The sequence below is a fragment of the Pipistrellus hanaki genome (assembly GCF_964339955.1).
Source record: "Pipistrellus hanaki genome assembly, chromosome: 2".
NCBI lineage: Eukaryota > Metazoa > Chordata > Mammalia > Chiroptera > Vespertilionidae > Pipistrellus > Pipistrellus hanaki.
In genome coordinates, this window is record NC_140504.1 from 33,489,606 (window position 1) to 33,508,866 (window position 19,261).

The following is a 19,261-nucleotide window of genomic DNA, read 5'->3' on the forward strand; positions in this document are numbered from 1 at the left end:
TAATCGTTCAGCTGCCACTGATTAATTAAAACACAAAAAATGTACTGTCTTAAGAAACCAGTCATTAAATAGGGCAAAGGCCAGGGTTTCTGCTGGGAGAAAACGGACAATGAAAAATGGTGTTCTGCCCTGACAAACAGGATGGCATCTCTCAGCTTTAAAGCAGCCTAACAGGCCAAACGAGAGTTCCTAAAAAGAAAACGTTAGCAGTCATGTACCTTGTAAATACCTCCCAGCTAGCTAACCCGAGTATATCACTAGAAAGTCTGTTTTCCTTGCTTTCCTCTTCAGTGTGTCTGAAAATACTTCAGAAACCACAGATGCACTGCCAAGGCTGATCACACTGGGAAGGCTCTACCGCTTCCTAATTTTTCTTTTCCTATCTAAAATTTCTAACAATTTAAGAGATTAATTAACAAGTATGAATACAGGTCTTGAATATCTACAAGTAATTTAGAAGAGAAAGAAGTGGTACCAACAAAATCTAAAATCTGCTGATATATAAAAAGTAAAATCTATAGGACAGTCAACTTTGGGGTAAGAAAACAAAAACTTTCTTTTAAAAGCACTGACCAATTTCTAAGCTTGAATTAAACTATAACTGAACCAAAATAGCATGGTCAAAAGCCAGAGCTATGACATTAACAAAGGTCAATGGATCATTAGCATCTACTCAAATCTATATGTATATTCAGACCAGATTTCAAGAATTTACCTGTCAAATGCTTAGGTAACATATCACCCAACTAATGAAAGAAAAAAACTACATGCATATATGATAAAAGGATAATGACTGTCTCCTACACTAAAAACTCATTAGATGCAATTTACTATTTTCAAACTTAAAAAAAACGTAAAATGACATTTTTGGTACATAACAGTGATACAACAAAACAGCACAGATAGCTGCTCAAAATGCCCTTAAAAACCAATCAATATCTGCCATTAGAACTCTCAAGTCCTTTTTCCAAATTTCATGGAAATTGATTTTTCTCACACTGGAGTAAATGAGTGATTTAAAAGGTATACAACAGACAAATTATCCATATATTGTATCTAAAAAGCCTCTGCTATTCGGCCACAACAGAAAGAGTAATGTGAAAGGAAAGCCAAGGGGAAATGAACTAGTAGACAGAGAGCACAGCAATGTGCCAAAATCCATATTGTTTCAACACGAGCAACAACCAGTAAATAAAAGGAATCTATTTTTTTAAAGATGATATTTGTGGTTAACAATAAAATCCATAAAACACCTCAGAATAAATTTAGAAAAAGAAAAGTCTTTATAAAGAAATTATAAAACCTTATTGAAGGGAAAAAAATATGTAATTAGAGGGACTTAAAAAATTATAGTTATTAAAGCTATGTTAATGATACAGGAATATCCAACAGCATCTATGAATAAATCACACAAGAACTTCATATATGAAAGAAGTGGTATTATGAAACATTAAGGGACAATAAATTGTACTGACATAACTGGTTATCCATCTTCTAAGAAAAAATTAGACCTCTAGCTCACACCATATATAAAAAACAAATTCCAAAGGAGTTAAAAATATAAATGTAACAACAAAATAGAGAAAGTATAAAATGAAAGAATCATATTGCTTTTACCCGCATGCACGCACAGACGCACGCACGCACGCACACACACACCCCTCGAGACGACAACAAAAACTAATAAAAACAGTTGACTGTAAAGACAGAAATGGGAGGCAAAAGTTCTCAGTGTATACCTTTTACAATGTTTTGGTTTTAGGGATGAAGACCACCTGGATGAGTAACTTAATCAAATATAATACTTGAGCCATGGATGGGTGGCTATTAGTTGGAGCATCGTCCATATACCAAAAGATTACAGTCTGATGCACTGTCGGGGCATGTATGGAAAGCAACCAATCAATGTTTCTCTCTCTCTCTCACTTCTAAAAATCAATAAAAAATATAGCCTCTGGTAAGGAAAACAAAAACAAAACACTTGAAAATGATGATTTAAGCAAAATAGTCTGACCAGAAGCAATGGAGAGTAATATAAAGAGAAATAGACCACAATAACTTACTGTGGCTATACTACAACCAGTGAAGTGCTGGATCATGGGAGTCAAGTGACTGCTATGAAAGAAACTGTATGGCCCTGGCTAGGTAGCTCAGTTGGTTAGTGGTCATTCCAATACGTCAAGGTTGAGGGTTTGATCCTCAGGGCACATACAAGCAGCAATCAATGAATGCATAAATAAGTGGAACAACAAATGATGTCTCTCTCTCTCTCATCAATTAAAAAAAAAAAAAAGATAACAGAAAAAAAGAAACAGTATATGTAAAATAAAAACTAAAATGCTGAAAAGATTAAAAAAAATAAAAAAGAAAAGCAACAAACAGGCTATTTTCTCCACTTTTAAGAAAGACACTCAATAGCACTGTCCCTAAATGGTGGTAGAGGTTTAAGTTTGTTACATTGTGTTCAGTCATAAAATCGTGTCCTTTAGGACATTTTCACTGCTCATATCGATTTTTTCAAAGACAATCTTTTTAGAAAAACAAAAACAAAAAACAACTATATTATTTAATAAATGCACCTTAAACTCTCACATTTTAGGTCTGCAAAAGTAATGGAAAAAATAAAATGAAGAATCTAAAGTTGTTTCTAAAATCTGATCATATCATGAAAATATAACTTCAGTTGGTTTTCATTTTTAATTAGCTGTAATTTCTTTAAGTATTCATTTAAAAACAAGAACTAAATTCAGGGCACAAAAGGAATGACAACCAAAAAGGAAATTATATGTACAGGCTAATGCTTCTTACTGATTATGAGAGTATTTGACTATTCTTATACAGACATATAGACATACCTGTGTATTCCAGATGTGCACACATTTGTCAAAAGAACCACTTGCCAGATACCTGCCATCAGGACTGAAAGCTACACTGTACACAGGCTCTTGGTGTTTTGTCAAGGTATGGATGCAAATTCCTCGGTCTACATCCCATAATCTAACAGTAGAGTCAAAAGATGCACTGACAGGGAGGAAAAAATGTTGTTTTATAAGTAATGAAATACTCTCAGCCCACCCCCAATATACAATATTCATCCATTCCTAATAGCCAGCACAAATTCCTCATGAGAAGCAGACTGGGCTGTTAGAAAGAAAGTGTTCGGGAAACCAATCTATAATGAGAAAAGGTAGCTTCAGGGCATCCCCAGGTCCCTGAATTGCAGCACATAAATGAACTAACTCACTGTATTCCTTTGCTCTTTAAATAATTCCTTTATATTAATCCAGGGTTTTGAACACTGTATTGACTATATTTTTAACTTTATAAATTCTTTTAAATGCTGAAGAAATTTTATTGAACTGTGCCTCAACTACTTGGATAACAATCACCAGCAAATATTTGATATCTCCAGACAAAAAAATCCATTATGACTTGAAATAAAATAAAACTCCGTTTAAAAGTTCCTATTTAAATATATATACATATATTCTTTGCAGGATACATTCCCACTTCATGGAATCTTCCCCTAATTTTCTGTCATATTTATTAAAGTTGCATTTGTAGAAGACTCATAAAAGGAAGAGTAAGACATAAATATTACCTTGCTAACATAAGGTTGGCATTTGGATTATTTGTCCCTGGTCCTGTCGGACTCCACTTGATAGTATAAATTTCTTTATTATGTGCTTGCAAATCATGGACACAATTATCTTGTTTCATACTCCATATCTGAGCAAAAAAGAAATATGTATGAAATTACTTTTCCATACAAAAGGTACATTTAAAACACTACCTTGACAATTCAAAATGTAAGTGCTATAACCAAAACAATGTTTATAGAAATCAGGGATTATTTGGAAATAAACTAAAATGTAGAATATACTTTCCATTTTCTCTTTTAAAAATGACAATTTTTCCAAATATTCTCTATTGTGAGGCTTCAGGACTGAATTAACTGTAGTTATAAGATTACTTCTGATAGCTGCAGATGGTATCTACACTAATAAAAGAGAAACATGCAAATTGACCATATCTCCACTACACCCACAAGCCAATCAGGAGCGATTATGCAATTTAATCCAACCAGGATGGCTGGGGCCATGGAGAAAGCAGGAGGCTTGGGTTTCCCCAGCAATGGAGGAAGCCAACCCTCCCGCAGTCCTGGCCTGCCCTGGCTGGTGTTCAAGGCTACAAAGTTTCAATTATAGAAGATAAGTAAATTCCAGATACCAGGGCCTCCCCTTGGGTTGCTGGGGGGCATGGCTAGCCTGCAAACCATCACAGGCCCCTCACCAAGGGAACCCCCACTCTGATCCAGGGCACCCTTCAGGGCAAACCAGTTGGCTCCCATCTGTGCACCAGGCCTCTATCCTATCTAATAAAAGAATAATATGCAAATAGACTATCACTCCAACACACAAGATGGCTGTGCCATATGGACACAAGATGGCTGCCACAAGATGGCTAGCAGGGGAGGATAGTCAGGAGGGACCAGGCCTGCAAGACAGGGTATTTGGGGGCAATCAAGCCTGCAGGGGAGGGCAGTTAGGGGTGACCAGGCAGGCAGAGGAGGGAAGTTGGGAGTGACTGGGCCTGCAGGGGAGGGCAATTAGGGGCAATCAGGCTGGCAGAGGAGCAGTTAGGCATCAATCAGGCTGACAGGGGAATAGTTAGGGAATGATCAGGCTGGCAGGAAGAAGCAGTTAGGGGCAATCAGGAAGGCAGGCAGGCGAGCAGTTGGGAGGCAGCAGTCCTGGATTGTGAAAGGGATGTACCATATTGGAGAGTGCAGGCTCAGCTGGGGGACAATCCCCATGCATGAATTTCGTGCACTGGGCCTCTAGTACTATATAATAAAAGGGTAATATGCAAACAGAATGGCAGAACAACCGAACAACCAACCAAAGTGTAATATGCTCATGATCTGCTAAGGCTGCTCAACTGCTCACTATGACATGCATGACTACCAGGGAGCAGATAGTCAACTGATCGACCAGTCGCTATGATGTGCACTGACCACCAGGGGGTAGATGCTCAGACTGGTAGGTTAGCTTGCTGCTGGGGTCTGGCAATTGAGACTGAGTGAGATGGGCTGGACATGTCCTGGAGCCCTCCCTCCCTTGTTCTCTCCCTGGCCCGATCATGCACTGGTGGGTCCTCAGCATGGCCCTCTAGCAATCCAGGACCCCTTGGGGATGTTGGAGAGCCGGTTTCAGCCCGATCCCTCAGGCCACTCCCTTCAGGAGGGTGCCAGATGCAGGGCTCATGGCTGGTGAGCGCTGCTGTGGCAGCACAAGCCTCTCCAAATTGGAATTGATTGGGTGCAAGCCTGTGGCAGGCACAATGGGGCTGGGATGAGCAGGAGCTGCAGGTAGGAGCTACAGGCAGTGTTGGTTTTAACCCGATCCCTGCAGGCTACCCAGAGGGACCCCCACCCATGCACAAATTTGTGCACTGGGCCTCTAGTAACTCAATAAACTCCTTAGGTGATGTTTCTAAAATGTTTAAGATATTAGTTTTTATGCTGTCCATTAAATGAAAGATTAACATTATAAATTGCTCTTAGAATTTAAAACCAGAAAACATTTACAACAGAGAAAATAGATAAGTGACTTACAAATAAAATATGATTCATGTATGACACCAGAGCATAGACAACAAAAGAAAAAAGAAACCGAGACTACATAAAATTAAAAAGCTTCCACAGAGCAAAGGAAACAATCAGTAAAGTAAAATAAAAAGGCAATCCTACAAAGTGGAGAAAAAGACTTATCCAATATAGGGTTAATTTCCACAAACATATAAAGAACCCCTTCAACTCAACAGCAAAAATACTTATACTGATAGAAAAACATTTTTACTAGCACTGTTTGCAAGGAAGTCCAGGCTTGAGGAGGGGAAAAAAATCAAACTAAAAACAGCAGGTATTTAAGGAAAATCCTCCTAGGTTACCAAGGTTACATTTAGTCTGTTCCTGGGAGGAGGAGGAGCAGTTTTCCCTAATGAGCATGATAGCTATAAAGGTCACTATGTCTGCATGTGACCTTTTCAGTAGTTAGTATATTGTAGAAAAGGCTTCATTCATTTTGGAGATTAATATTAGGTTGTTCTTTATATCAAAATGTTTTTTTCCTCTTATTGAGGTATGTGATATGCATAGGTCTTAGTTCTGCTTTTAGTTACACAACAAGAAAAATGTAAATTCATGCTGAAATGTGAATACTGGCATGTCATCTAGGCTTACTCACCTATTAAGTGATTCTCTGCAATCTACCAGTTTCCAGGCAAGGGTGACAACATTACTATAGCAAAATTAATCATTTTCAGACTTCAATCAAATTCATGAATGCTACAGAGATCTTAGTTTCTTATTAGTCAAATCTTTACATGTGCAAATACATTTATTGCACCAATATGTGACTTTCTAATAGTGAAGACAATTTATAACAGCACATATCCAAGTACTGTAATTCTCATCATGCAGCCATCCTTTTAAATGGAATTTATTTGCTCCATTCAAACATTTGAAATACTTCATAAAAGAAAATATAAAGAACAAGGTTTAAACACTCAATGAACTATGAGACATTCTACAGTGTTCAAATGGCCTGCACAGTGACATTGTATGACATCTCTACCCCATTTCTCCCCACTCTCCAAATTACCTTCAAAGTCATGTCATCAGAACAAGAGGCCAGGAGATTGCCAGTTGGGTCCCATTTGATAGCATTTACTTCATTCTAAAAATAACAGTAAATATTTCATTTTCATTTTATAGATCAGGTTGCTCTTTGGTCATTAAACATGCATAATTCAAACCCATTCTGAAACATTACTTATTCACCATAATCACTTCAAAGAGGGGAAAACCCGTTTCTCACCGTGTGTCCCTGGAATGTTTTAATAGGTCTGTCTTGTCCTAATTTGCAGACGTGAATGCACATATCTGTACTACAAGAGGCAAAGGTGTTGTTGCTCTGCCAGTCAACATCCAATGCTGGTGCTGAAAAGAAAAACGCCAGGTTAGCAGCATTCATTCCACAGGTACTGCTACCTCAGAGCCTTCACTTTGAAACCATGGTTGGGCATTAAGCATTCTAATGGAAATGTAAAATTCTACTTTATACTTTTAAAAATTGAATTTTAAAATATTATATCTAAATATAAAAAATATTAACACATGTCAGGTTAGTTGCCTCCATGTCAAACACAGGCTAATAAGGAAGTACACTGGCCTGGTAACCAGGAGGTCAGTGTTCCTGAGGGCATACTCTGAATTACTAGCACTGGGTTTCTCATTTGTAAATGATGCTATACTTCTTATTCCTAAAAGTCTGTGTTGGCCCGGAGCAGCAGCAGCTAGGCTCAGAGCAGCATCAGCCAGGCCCGAAATATCCAGGCCCGGAGCAGCATCCAGGCCCGGAGCAGCCAGGCCCCAAGTGTTGTGGGGTCGAACCCTGGGTTCAAAATGAAAGGAAAGAAGGAGCAATGCAGCCAATTCGGGTACCAGAGTGTTATGTCCGTCATCACAATGGAATCAGAGAAGCTCCTGTGTCCCTTCACCCCAAAGGACTGAGAGTTGCCCAGACGACAGCAAAGTGGGAGAAGAAAACTGAAGGCTACGCAAGGGACTGAGGTGCCAACATGGAGTCATCTGAAGAAATTAAAGACTGAATTGGAAGCTACTTCTTTAATCATGTTCCTGCTTATGCTAGCATCTGTTAGCTTCCAGTCTTCTGCAAAGTTTTGTGCAGCAAATCCAAGGACTTTGAGTAAGTCTATATCAGCAACAAAAGACTCATTTAGTAGCTAAAAATAATAATAAGTTTTGAAAATAACATGCATGTGGTTTAGTTTTTTGGGGGAAAAGAAAGAAAGGAGGGAGGGGAGGGGAGGGGAGGGGAGGGGAGGGGAGGGGAGGGGAGGGGAGGGGAGGGGAGGGGAGGGGAGGGGAGGGGAGGGGAGGGGAGGGGAGGGGAGGGGAGGGGAGGGGAGGGGAGGGGAGGGGAGGGGAGGGGAGGGGAGGGGAGGGGAGGGGAGGGGAGGAGAGGAGAGGAGAGGAGAGGAGAGAAGAGAAGAGAAGAGAAGAGAAAAGAAAAGAAAAAAAAGAAAAGAAAAGAAAAGAAAAGAAAAAAGAAAAGAAAAGAAAAAAGAAAAGAAAAGAAAAGTCTGTGTTCAATGAACAAGAATCCTTGGTTCTGCCACTCCCTAACTAGTAGTGGGCTCTCAGTAAGCCACTTAACCTGTCATGGTATTTTCTTCATCTAAACAAATGGAAATAAAACCTTTAAGCTTAGTACACAAGGATATTGTGAAAATCAAGTGAGAGGTATTTATGAAAAGTACTTTGTAAATTACAAGCTAGGCAAATGTTACACTGAATAAGTAGCATTCTCAGCATCTCAACTAATAAATGTAATATTATATATGATTCACAAATATATTTTATTCTAAGAGATTCCTATCAATAAACTCTTAAAATCTATGTCACTGAATTTCAAACCTCTGAAGCCCAAAAGCTGTCTGCATTTATTATATTACTTATTTTAGCTCTACTATGATTAAAGATTCTTCCTTTCATTGTCCCCTGCTAAAAGGTGCAAATATTCTATAATTAGCAATGCAGATTAAGGTAATGATAGCAAGTAATCGGGTTAAGCAATAGGAGCATACCAAAAACAATGGATTTAGAGCAGGGATAGACATACTATGACCCATTAGCCAAGAACAGTTTCTATATTTCAATTGGCTGGGGAGAGAGAAAAAATCAAAAGACTATACCTGATCAAAAGAAGATCTAGAAATGTGAGAATTTATATGCAATTCAAATTCATATATAAAGCTTTATGAAAATCCAGCCAAGCTCATTTGGTTACATATGGCTTCTTTTATATTGCAAGGGTAAACTTAACTGCAACAGAGATTCTACAGCTTATAAATCCTAAGTTATTTTCCAAACCTTTACAGAACAAGTTTACCATTTAGAGGAAACAGAAAAGGTCAAATTTAAGCTGTGTATCCTCATTATTAGAGATATAAAAGATTTAATAAAGGTGTCTATGGGAAGGGAAAAAGAAAGCCACTCTGTGTATATATAATTATAATAGTAATAGGCAATATTGAAACTAAATATATTATAAATGGGTATTTTGAGCACTTAGATTGATAAGCCAAAAAGTACATCATTATGTATGAGGGCTTGCAACTATGGAAAGGAGAAGAACAAGAAGAACCAGAAGAAGGAATTAAAGCATTTACAACTCAAAGAAATATTTACTCAGAATTTTGGGAACTATATATAGCAATACATTTAAAAAAAGACAAAGAACAACAGTGAAACCTAATTTCACTGGCTAGAGACTAATCAGGTAAAACACTAAAATCTAGACTGCAACTCAAGGAAGCTAACGGTAGTAACATGGCCAGAAACTACTGAAGAACTAGCTTCGTATATATTTCCACAATGAAAAACCAGGGATCAGGAACCTACCTGGACTGAGTCAGTAAAGTAATACAAAATGGAAAAATAACTTACTATGAAGCTTACTATACAGGAGGTATAAAATATTAAATCCTCTCCCCAAGCAACCTTAAGAAAACTACAGTGTATATAAAAATATTAACATGAATTCACCTACAAAAATTTCAAATTTTAAGAATTCCCACCAGATTAAAAAAAAAAAAAAGAACAAGAAACAATTTTGGACTGGGCAAGAGGTGTGAATGGCAGTATGGCAGTGACTGCTACTGTCATAAGGCAACTGCTCGGGATGGCCAGGTCTCCTCCCTCCCTTGCAAAACCGTCTCACCAGTCCCCAGCTTCTGAGTGCCTGGGTGCTAAGGGCTCTTTTCAGGGGCAAACTTCTTCAGAGAAGCAAACTTCTTCTGAGAATCACCCTGCTCTGTTGTTTTTACTTACGCAAAATGTGGCTAGTACCCAATAGCTGGTGGTATGTAGTTACAGGGTAAAAGGGTAGGTTAAAAAAAAACCTAGCACCCTTGGCTCAAATGAGAGAAATTCTGAGTGTAAACACACCTCCCAGAACAGTGTCTGATGGGGCTGAACACGGGCTGTTTCATCAGAAACCCTCCCTTCCTGGGCCCTTGAGCTCTTTCCCATCCTGCTTCCCACACTCCTCCACTTGTTTCTCCTGGAAGGTTTCCTTAATAAATCACTTCACTCAAATGCTTGGCTCCAGGTCTGCTTCTGAGAGAATCCAACTTAAATCAGCCAGAAAATAAAACTACAGGCCAACTTTGATTGGCACTGTGTATGAACTCTGCTGCCGTCTGTGTGCATCACGATTCTGAGTAATACAGAGGACTGTTGGCGTGTCACCGGCTCTTAGGCCCACTCCTTTCCACTCTGCTCTCCTGTGCTGCGCACCTTGGGGCTGACTTCTCCAATCACATAGTACAGCACCCTGTGCCTACAGAGTTCCCACAGTGGAAGACACCGAGGTCAGCAGAAACAAAGAAGACAGCAATTTGTTCCCATTTCTTTCAGACTTGGCAGCTGCTGGGATTACTCCATGTTGCCTGTTCCTGCCAGGCAGCCGCTCCGCTAAGGCTCCGATTCACACCGGGCATTTGGCTCCTGCTGCCTTCTCTAATTCTTAGGTTTCTGGCAGTTGTTAAACTCTGAGTTTCCTCATATTCCTCTGTTTTTCACTCTTCCAACACCTCTGTAACTATTTCCTTGTATTAAATTCCCTTTCTTTCTCATGCCTGGAATCTGAGTAAATACTTACACTACACTTTTGTTTTTGTCATTAAATACATGACTTAAGATATTTCGAAAACAATTTTAACTATGATTCTTAGGTAAATAATTTGTTCAAGTAAGAAAGTAAAGAAAAGTGAAAAAAATTAATTCTAATAATATATTGCTATGAAAAAAGCCAAGTATCTGTCCTGATGCACAAGGACATTAACTTGGCACAAAGCTGTCGACAAAATGTTAGTAGATGAAAATAAGTAGTGGTATTCAAACAGAATACTGTTTGGTTCAAAACAAAAACAAAGAGTATGTGCAGGTACAGATACTGGAGGAGGCAGGGAATGCTGCAACATGAGCTGGATACAACCGGCTCTTAAGGTGCAATGGTTATAGATTGGTGCAATCTAAGAACATATACCTCCTTACTTCTTCTTTATTCCTAAAATAAAATGAGTCCAGGTAACGCATGTTCTTTAGGGTAGAAATAGACCTCTAACATAAAATGTACTTTAATGTAAGTGAGACATAAGATGTGTGTTCGCTATTACTGGACTCATTTTACACACAATAAGTCTAAGAAAAATTAATTTGCCCAGGGTAACACACTTTTAAAATCCTGAAGCTGTACCACTGTCTGTGAAAAAGATTTGATTATAACCAGTTACTCCTTTAGTCAGCCTCCTACTGAAAGCTCTTCTGAACCAAACCAAAACCCTGAAAGCAGCAGTTAAATCAAGTAATATTAAAATTCCTGTTCCAATTGTTATTGGGCATCTTGTTCCAATTTAATATCAGCTACTGTCATCAGCAAACTACCTGAAAGCAGGTACAAAAGTTCTAGGCTGCAAGAGAGCACATGTAATAAACTCTTGTCTCCACTCATCTGATTACAGGCAGTCCTTGGGTTACGTTGGACTCAGTGTACATCGTTTTGTGGTTATGTCGCCATCTCCCATATATATATAATATATATATATATATATATATTCTTTTTTACTGTTTCACTTCTTTACTGCTGTGTATGTGCTCCGTGTAAGTGACGTAGGTGCTTATATAGGTGGGTTCCAACTTATGGCAAAAATAGCATTATGTCGCACCATAGGAACAGATCTCCAACATAACCCGAGGACCTACTGTATACCTACCTACTGTGTAGCTATACATCATCGAGTATGGAGCACAATATTTTGTGGGTCAGACCTATGGATTTTAAGTATCAATTTATTTCTTTTAAAAAATCCACCTATAGCACCAAAGTTCTAACATCATTGGAAAAGCCTCATTTTTATTTTATGTACACAGGTAGACTGATTTAGATACATCAATCCAAAACGAGAAGTAACAATATCTAAAGTTGTAGAAGTTTATACACTATTTTCAGATACGTTACTTAATTTTAGCCTTATAACAGATAGGCATTATTATCCTCATTTACAGATAAAGAAAATGAGGCTCAGAAAGGTTAAGTGAAATACTCAAGGTTTTTTGTTGTTGTTGCTGCTGTTTTAAATGTTTTGATTGATTTTCAGAAAGAGAAGAAGAGGGACACACAGAGAGAAACATTGATGAGAGAGGAGCATCATCGGTTGGCTGCCTCCTGCATGGCCGCAACTGAGGTATGACTGGAATTAAACCTGGGACCCTTCAGTTCACAGGCCAACCGCAGCACTATCAACTGAGCCAAATCGGCTAGGGCGAAATGCTCAGTCTTAAAGCTTGTTAAATGGAGTAAAACTGATATCCAAACCTAGACCTCCTAATTCAAAAATTTATGTCCTTACCATTAAAGAATATCAAATGCTCTGCTATGATACATTTCACAAAAACTTTTGATGATCCTGGCAATTAACAATCTGAAACTCATGGAATATCAACCCTTCAAAGAACTAGTAACAAGACTGATACTTGATAGTTCAAGATTTTAAATGAATTTAAGCAGTTAAAATATAATTAGAAAAACAGAAGAAAAAAAAATCCAGTTCTAATGTAAATTGTAAAAATTTACCTGAATGAAAAGGAAACTGTTGCTTGGCTTCCCCAGTGTGTGCATCCCAAATAATTGTTGTCTGAGATTAAATAGAAAAGAAAAAGATACTGTTAAGTAGTTGAAAGGAATTTATTATAGAGGCATACATTAGATTCCTCACTATATTAAAGCAATATGAAATGTCAGAGTGGAATTAATTATTTGCATTTACTTTTTGCAACAGTACAACAAGGTTATACTCCACATTCAGGGTTGGGGGGAAGGGGATATGATTATTAAGTAGTTTAATTTTTCCTTGATGGTTTTTTTAAGTCAACTCACTTGAAATAACAATTATTGGTTTGTCTTCAATGTACCAGACATTATATTAGACTGCTTTAAATATTCCACTGCAATAGAGTATTTAATGTAAGATTTTCATAGCTCTTCAGCTATAAGGAGAAAAATTCTTGGTTTACAAAGTAGTCAGCTAATTCTCAGTATTAAGATTTTTTAAAGCTCACATTTACATATAAAGGCAGCTTGAATTTTGACAATACAGTATTTAAAACAATGCCTTTCATAATAATTACATCAAAGTATGACATATATGGCTATTTTACCATTCCTTTCCATACCCTCCCACCACTGATTTTATACCTTTGGGGATGGAGAATTGCACAGTGCAGCAACTATTAACAGGGCTTTCCCCTCGCATTCCTGGCCTCCCTCACTTCTCTTCCCTCTTTTCTCTCTATTTCCCTTTTGTCAATGCACCCAGTTACCTACAAGCATGTATTCTCCTAGGTTCTGGGGAAAGGGGATGATCTAACGAGAAAGAAGGCCATATTTTCAACTTGTGAGTATTAACCAGTTTAAGTAAGTGAAAAAAGCTGGAAAGATCCTGCATTTCTTACATTTTCAATTAAGTACCAGGAGTTCACCTAATAGACTGACTGGCTCTAAAATTTCCTATGGAATCACTCCAGAGCCACACTCACTGATGAGATAAACTGGAATTTTTAGAAGGGAAGCAAAGATCATGGGAAGTGTGACATTCATTATAGCTCAAATTCCAGCAAAAACAAGTAGTGTAGTCACACAGATAAAGAATAAAAGGCATTTTATTTTGTAGGTTCAGAAGTGAGCTGACAGAAAATCTAAGAAAGTATTTCTATTACTATCATAAATTCATTCCTGAATTTCCCAAATATAAATATTTTAATGCTTCTGTAATTAGCAGAGAAAATATTTCTTTATTACATTAATCTTATATATATGTGTATATATAGGTTTAATGTTCTTTTACCTTGTCTACTCCAGCACTTAGGATGAAATTTCCTTTCTTATTCCATTTTAATGCAAATATAGGGCCTTTATGCTGCCCTAATGTGCTAGCAAGGTTACCTAGTATTAAAAAGAAAGAAATTAATTACTTCATCTTCATAATTTAAACCAACAAGTGAAAAGAAAAATGCTTCACTTACCATCTTTAGTCCATATTCTGGCAAACCCATCGTATGAACCAGTTGCTAGAAGTGTACCTTCACTCTGTGGGAGAAACACACTTCTTTCAACTATGTAATCCAGAAAGGGCATTTAATTGTTGTAAGAACATTTCATGTTTAAATCCTAGGTATAGCAGATCCTTGATATTCTCTGCTACAAAATCTGCCCAATTGGGAGAGCCTCCCAGGCTAGGAAACACCCTTCATTGCTGGGAAGCTGGCGCTTTGGCAGCACCTCGCCAGTGTGCGAGCCTATGTCCAAATCTCACAAAGCAGGACCACTCACTCCCCTGTACGCTGAGGTCTGCATCCGTATAGGCGCACACGACTGAAGAGGGGAGGCTGGCAGACTGGAAAGGACATCAAAATCATCATCTTTTAATGATTCAGTGTAAGTAAAAAGCAAAATATTCTAAAATATCTCATTATGATTAAAAGGTTTTATATGACCCTCTTTAAATCTCTGTCTAAATAAAGTATGTTGCATGCTACTAACAATATTGCTGTTTCAGATGATCAGATTCTTAAATGTCATTGAATGTTTCTTTCCTTTGTTAATTCTTTCCAAATATGAATCCTTACCAATAAAAATGCAACACAAGAGTCTCAGCAGAGTATAAGTGACTTGACAATAAAAGAAGTTGATTAGTTTCCTGGAACCACTTCATTAGGAGAACATTCCAGTTCCTCTAGTCTCATATGCCCTGACAAATGGCACTAGGGAAGGACAGTCTAACATTCTATGGAAATGCAAGTTACAGAGTACACGAAATAGACGGCTGCTAGGATGAGCAAGCCTTATTGGAGACACAGAATGAAATCCTGTCTTACACAGTACTTTCTTGATGCTTTTTGGTCAGGGAACCAAAAACAGCATCTTCCTTTTCAGACCTCTCAAGCCACTTAGCTCTAAAGGTAAGTGACAGAAAATGCTAGGTCTGGGGGCTGTAGAATCAGACCTGCCAGGATTTTAAAAACCCCTGTGGTTCTGCCCCAGGAAGCAGCAGCCATGTTGAAGCCAACAGCAAAAGCTTATTTCCAGGCTTTGCACAATGGTAAGTTTCTTTTTTGACATATTTCTATTGATTTTAGAGGAGAAGGGAGAAGGAGAGAAAGATAGAAGCATCACTGATGAGAGAGAAACCATTGACTGGTTGCCTCCTCATGCTTTCTACTGGAGATTGAGCCAACAATCCAGACATGTGACCTGACCGGGAATCGAACTATAACCTCCTTGTTCATACAAATGTGCTCAACCACTGAGTCACACCAGCTGGGTGGGAAGTTTCTCTTAAACTAATGGTCTCAAGTATTTTAGTTCATGGACCACTAAAGTTGGAAAAAATACTTGAACCATCAAATATGTCTGGCTCCTGCTTTAGTCATGAGAAAGAACCATTAGTCAAGGATAATGTTTTTGCCTTTTAATATATTTTTGAAAAGTCCATGATTTAAAACTAATTTGCATTTCAGAATCACCAAGCTGAACAAATCAATGTTGGTTTACCATCTTTTTCAGTGTAAACTGTAAAATTCATTAAATTAACATGGTCTCTGAGCCAAATAGCTGAAGGATGCTATAAGGTTTTTGACCTAAGCTATAATAAGGTCCCATATTAAGAAGATATTAGTCATGACCCTATACCAACCAAATAATACTGCAATGTGATAAAACCTTCTTTCATTTTTACAACTGCCAACTTTGTAAGGGAAAGGTAAATACATTACTGAGAATTTTAGAAAGGAATGCTACAACAGAACAAAACAAAACATCAGAAATAAAGAGGGGGGGAAAAACACCCTAGCTATGAGTTCTGGAAGAATCTTATGGAAACAAAACTTTAGCTGGAGTAATCATTTTTGAGAATAGACCTCGTTCCTTGGGATGACATTTGTAAGGTTCCTGGAAAGCCCCATGCAAAGCTGTTAAGCAGGAGCCAGAGGAGGAAGGATGTTCACTTGCTGAAGAAAGACTAGCCAACCCCTAAAATTCTTGGAAACACTGAAATAGTCTAAAAGGCTTTTTTTGGGGGGATGGGGTGGGGGAAGGAGGGCAGAGGGGAGTTGGAGAAAGAAAATTGGATACAAAGTTAAAAGGCAACATGGAACAAAGGAAAATATATAGGAACCTTATAAATGCAAATTTTTCACATATTAATCATAGGAATAGAAAAAAAACAAACACAAAAACAATGTTAACCATTTATTAGAAACTACAAGGGTGAAGCTTTGTCAAAAATAAAAGTCAGAATAGTTAAGTTGCCCCTGAAAGATATTAAATCATATATTGAATCAAAGAATTATTAAGAGTACTACAGCTAAATAAAGCTTGGAAGTAATCTAGACTAATGGTCCCTAAATGGCAGTTAGTTGGCTATGAAGTTTTCATCAGATCACAGCAAAATGAGAAAAACAAGAACACGTTTTTTATTATATAGCTTTCTCTTAACTCCAGCACAGGACTTACTAGCTAAGGACTTAGTATGTGTCTGCTAGTGATTCTCATCTATTTCCTCATTTATGTAGCTACCATTACCACACTTTTCCTATACATGTGAGGAAAAGGAAGCAGGCGGTCGACCACCAACCTTAGGAAGATTCTGCTATTAGGTAAACAGAAGAGTTGGAAGCTGAACCTTGGTCTGACTGCTCAAGGGCCAGCCTGTGTTTTTAACATATTTGGGAATGAGGATTCCTAGTTTGTTGTTCTCATTAGTTAGTGAAATTTAAAAGTATCTGAAAAGGGGACAAGCCCTGCCATTAATCTAAGGCTCAAAGAAGTGAATTAGTAATTATATCCACCATGGACAGTACGGTGATACTCACATTCCAATCTAGAGAAGTCACGTCCTTGTTGCTGGGGACATCTTGCCCTCCTTCTCGTATACAATGTCGAAGTACTAACTGTGTGGAGCCACTGGTGCTATTTTCACTAAGATTCCATATTCTTGCTGTAGAGTCTCCAGACCTAGAAAGTATGTAACATATTTTAAATACTCTTAATATTCTCAAGTATCCCAGAATTAAAAACACACACACACACACACACACACACCCCACACACACACACACACCCACCCAAAAAAAAACACCACACACAAAAAAAATAATTATATCCCAAATTACTAAGGAAAATAAAACCAGAATATCAGGAATTTCCATTTCCAGTATTTTTAATTTGTCTCCATTTTGAGGGCCCCAAACAACTCCATTTTGAGTTTAATGAAGACTTCCAAGGTTACTTTTACAAAGGAATGATGATTTATGGGGGCAAAAATGAACACTAATAAGCAACAGAAACCTAAAAAACGTTAAATAATGTACTTATAAAATGTAATAGGTTCAGCAAGATCTTTTTAAAAATCCATTTCAGTTTCACTTTGAGGAACATACCCGGATGCCAAGAGATCACTAACAGGGTTCCAGGCACAGATGAACACTTCAGATTCATGGCCCCGTAACACAACTGCCTTGTTAGGAGGGATTTCAACATCCCCATCTACCTCCATCATATCAGTATGATTATCTGCAGCACAGGAAAGAAGAGGAAAATTACAGTCAGGTAATATTGCAACATGCTGGGGAAATCCCTCTTTTATAAAATACAGTGTAACTTGAATACACAGTATTTATCACATGGAGAATAAATTCTTATCTTTAGTCAAGTATGGCCAAGATATATATGTCTGAGTGTGTGTTTAGAGGTGGGGGTTAGAGGATGAGGGTAGAGAAGGACTGCAAAAGGTTAGACCCACAAACATGACTAAAGTTGATAAAAAGGTTTGAACATGTAATCCATGCCAATACTATTCTGAGTTCCCACCAGTAGGGGTTGCTGATATCATTCTTATAACATGAGAGTTGCCTTTATAGCTCCATGTCAGAGCTTCACTGTATTTGTTAATGACTAGTATTACACATTTTATTTAGAAATCAAATGCAGACACAAAACTCATTTAACCATAAAAAAATATTTTTTGAAACAAAATCTATAAATGTAAACCCCACTTTCTGAGCTTGGTTTGAAAATGTGAACTGTGTGGTAAGAGTTAGGGGAACAAGTTGGCATAAATGACAAGTATGGTGTTATTTCAGCTTACAAGAGGTGACATCCCTATCACATTTCTTTTGAAAAGGAATTTTTAAAAATTCTATCTCAGCTCACTTGCAATAGTATGTGCCCCATTCTCCTCCCCATTTGCTGTGTTTTCTCCATTTTTCGCAGATCCTTGTTGGTTCGTGGCAGCTGCTGCAGCTGCTGCAGCTGCTGCTTGTTGCTGTGCAAGCTTGTCTCTGTAAGCTTGTTGTCTTGTTTGTACTACATCAGGCATTACGGCATCTATCAGTGACAGAGATTCTATTGGTCGACCATCGAACAAGGTACCATCCTGGATTTGGAAAAGAAGAAAACCAAAGGTGCCATATTTAGAGTAATTTGTATTCATACAAGTCCACAGCAGAAATAAAAAGCTTCATTCCAAGATAAAATATTTTTAAATAATTTTCTGAATGTGTGTAAAAAGGAGTCAGAAGGAAACTGAAGAAACAACTCCAAATAGCTGTTTCCTTTAATTTTTCCTTCTCCCCTGGTTCTTAGTTTATATGTTGCACATCTAAAGCTAAAACACTAAAAGGAATAATAAAAGTAGGCCCAGATAATAGGAAGGTTTATAAATTATATTCCAAACATTTGTTAGTCAAAAGCAATGATCAAAATAAAATCATTCACACAATAAGAGATTTGGTACTACAGTATAGAAAATACTTCTTTAAAACCAAAAACTTTTAAATAGTTTTGTTGGACTTTAAAGTTTATTGTGATTTAATTAAAACAGAAAGACTCCATATATTATGCCATACAACATTTCCTTTTACTAATGTTGAAGTGCAAGCAAACACAGTCGGGTTTAAAGATTTGAATTTAAAGATGTCAATAGCAGCTGGCATCTCTTAACCAGTGCTACTCAAAGTGTGATGTAAGGAGCACATCACCTGGTAACTTGTTAAAAATGTAGATTCAAACCTACGAAATCAAAATCTCTGAAAGCTCAGACATTGATTCAAAAA

General features: G+C 37.6%; 1 protein-coding gene and 1 long non-coding RNA gene across 11 annotated transcripts in view; one reads left to right on the plus strand and one right to left on the minus strand.

Moving 5' to 3' along the window:
- LOC311618212 overlaps nucleotides 1–19,261 on the plus strand; it is a 470,112-nt gene that overhangs the window by 329,674 nt on the left and 121,177 nt on the right. The gene's annotated exons all lie outside the window — the stretch shown is intronic.
- Nucleotides 1–19,261, minus strand: part of TBL1XR1 (TBL1X/Y related 1) — a 148,983-nt gene that overhangs the window by 8,044 nt on the left and 121,678 nt on the right. For all 9 annotated transcript variants that reach the window (XM_084875562.1, XM_084875563.1, XM_084875560.1 and 6 more), the window contains 10 exons: nucleotides 18,360–18,582; nucleotides 17,588–17,720; nucleotides 17,021–17,162; nucleotides 14,174–14,237; nucleotides 13,996–14,093; nucleotides 12,726–12,786; nucleotides 6,882–7,003; nucleotides 6,666–6,740; nucleotides 3,602–3,729; nucleotides 2,856–3,021 (listed from right to left, as the gene is read on the minus strand). In XM_084875562.1, the coding sequence (XP_084731688.1) occupies nucleotides 2,856–3,021; nucleotides 3,602–3,729; nucleotides 6,666–6,740; nucleotides 6,882–7,003; nucleotides 12,726–12,786; nucleotides 13,996–14,093; nucleotides 14,174–14,237; nucleotides 17,021–17,162; nucleotides 17,588–17,720; nucleotides 18,360–18,525 (1,155 nt within the window). In that variant the 5' untranslated portion in view covers nucleotides 18,526–18,582. The remainder of the gene's footprint in view (nucleotides 1–2,855; nucleotides 3,022–3,601; nucleotides 3,730–6,665; nucleotides 6,741–6,881; nucleotides 7,004–12,725; nucleotides 12,787–13,995; nucleotides 14,094–14,173; nucleotides 14,238–17,020; nucleotides 17,163–17,587; nucleotides 17,721–18,359; nucleotides 18,583–19,261) is intronic.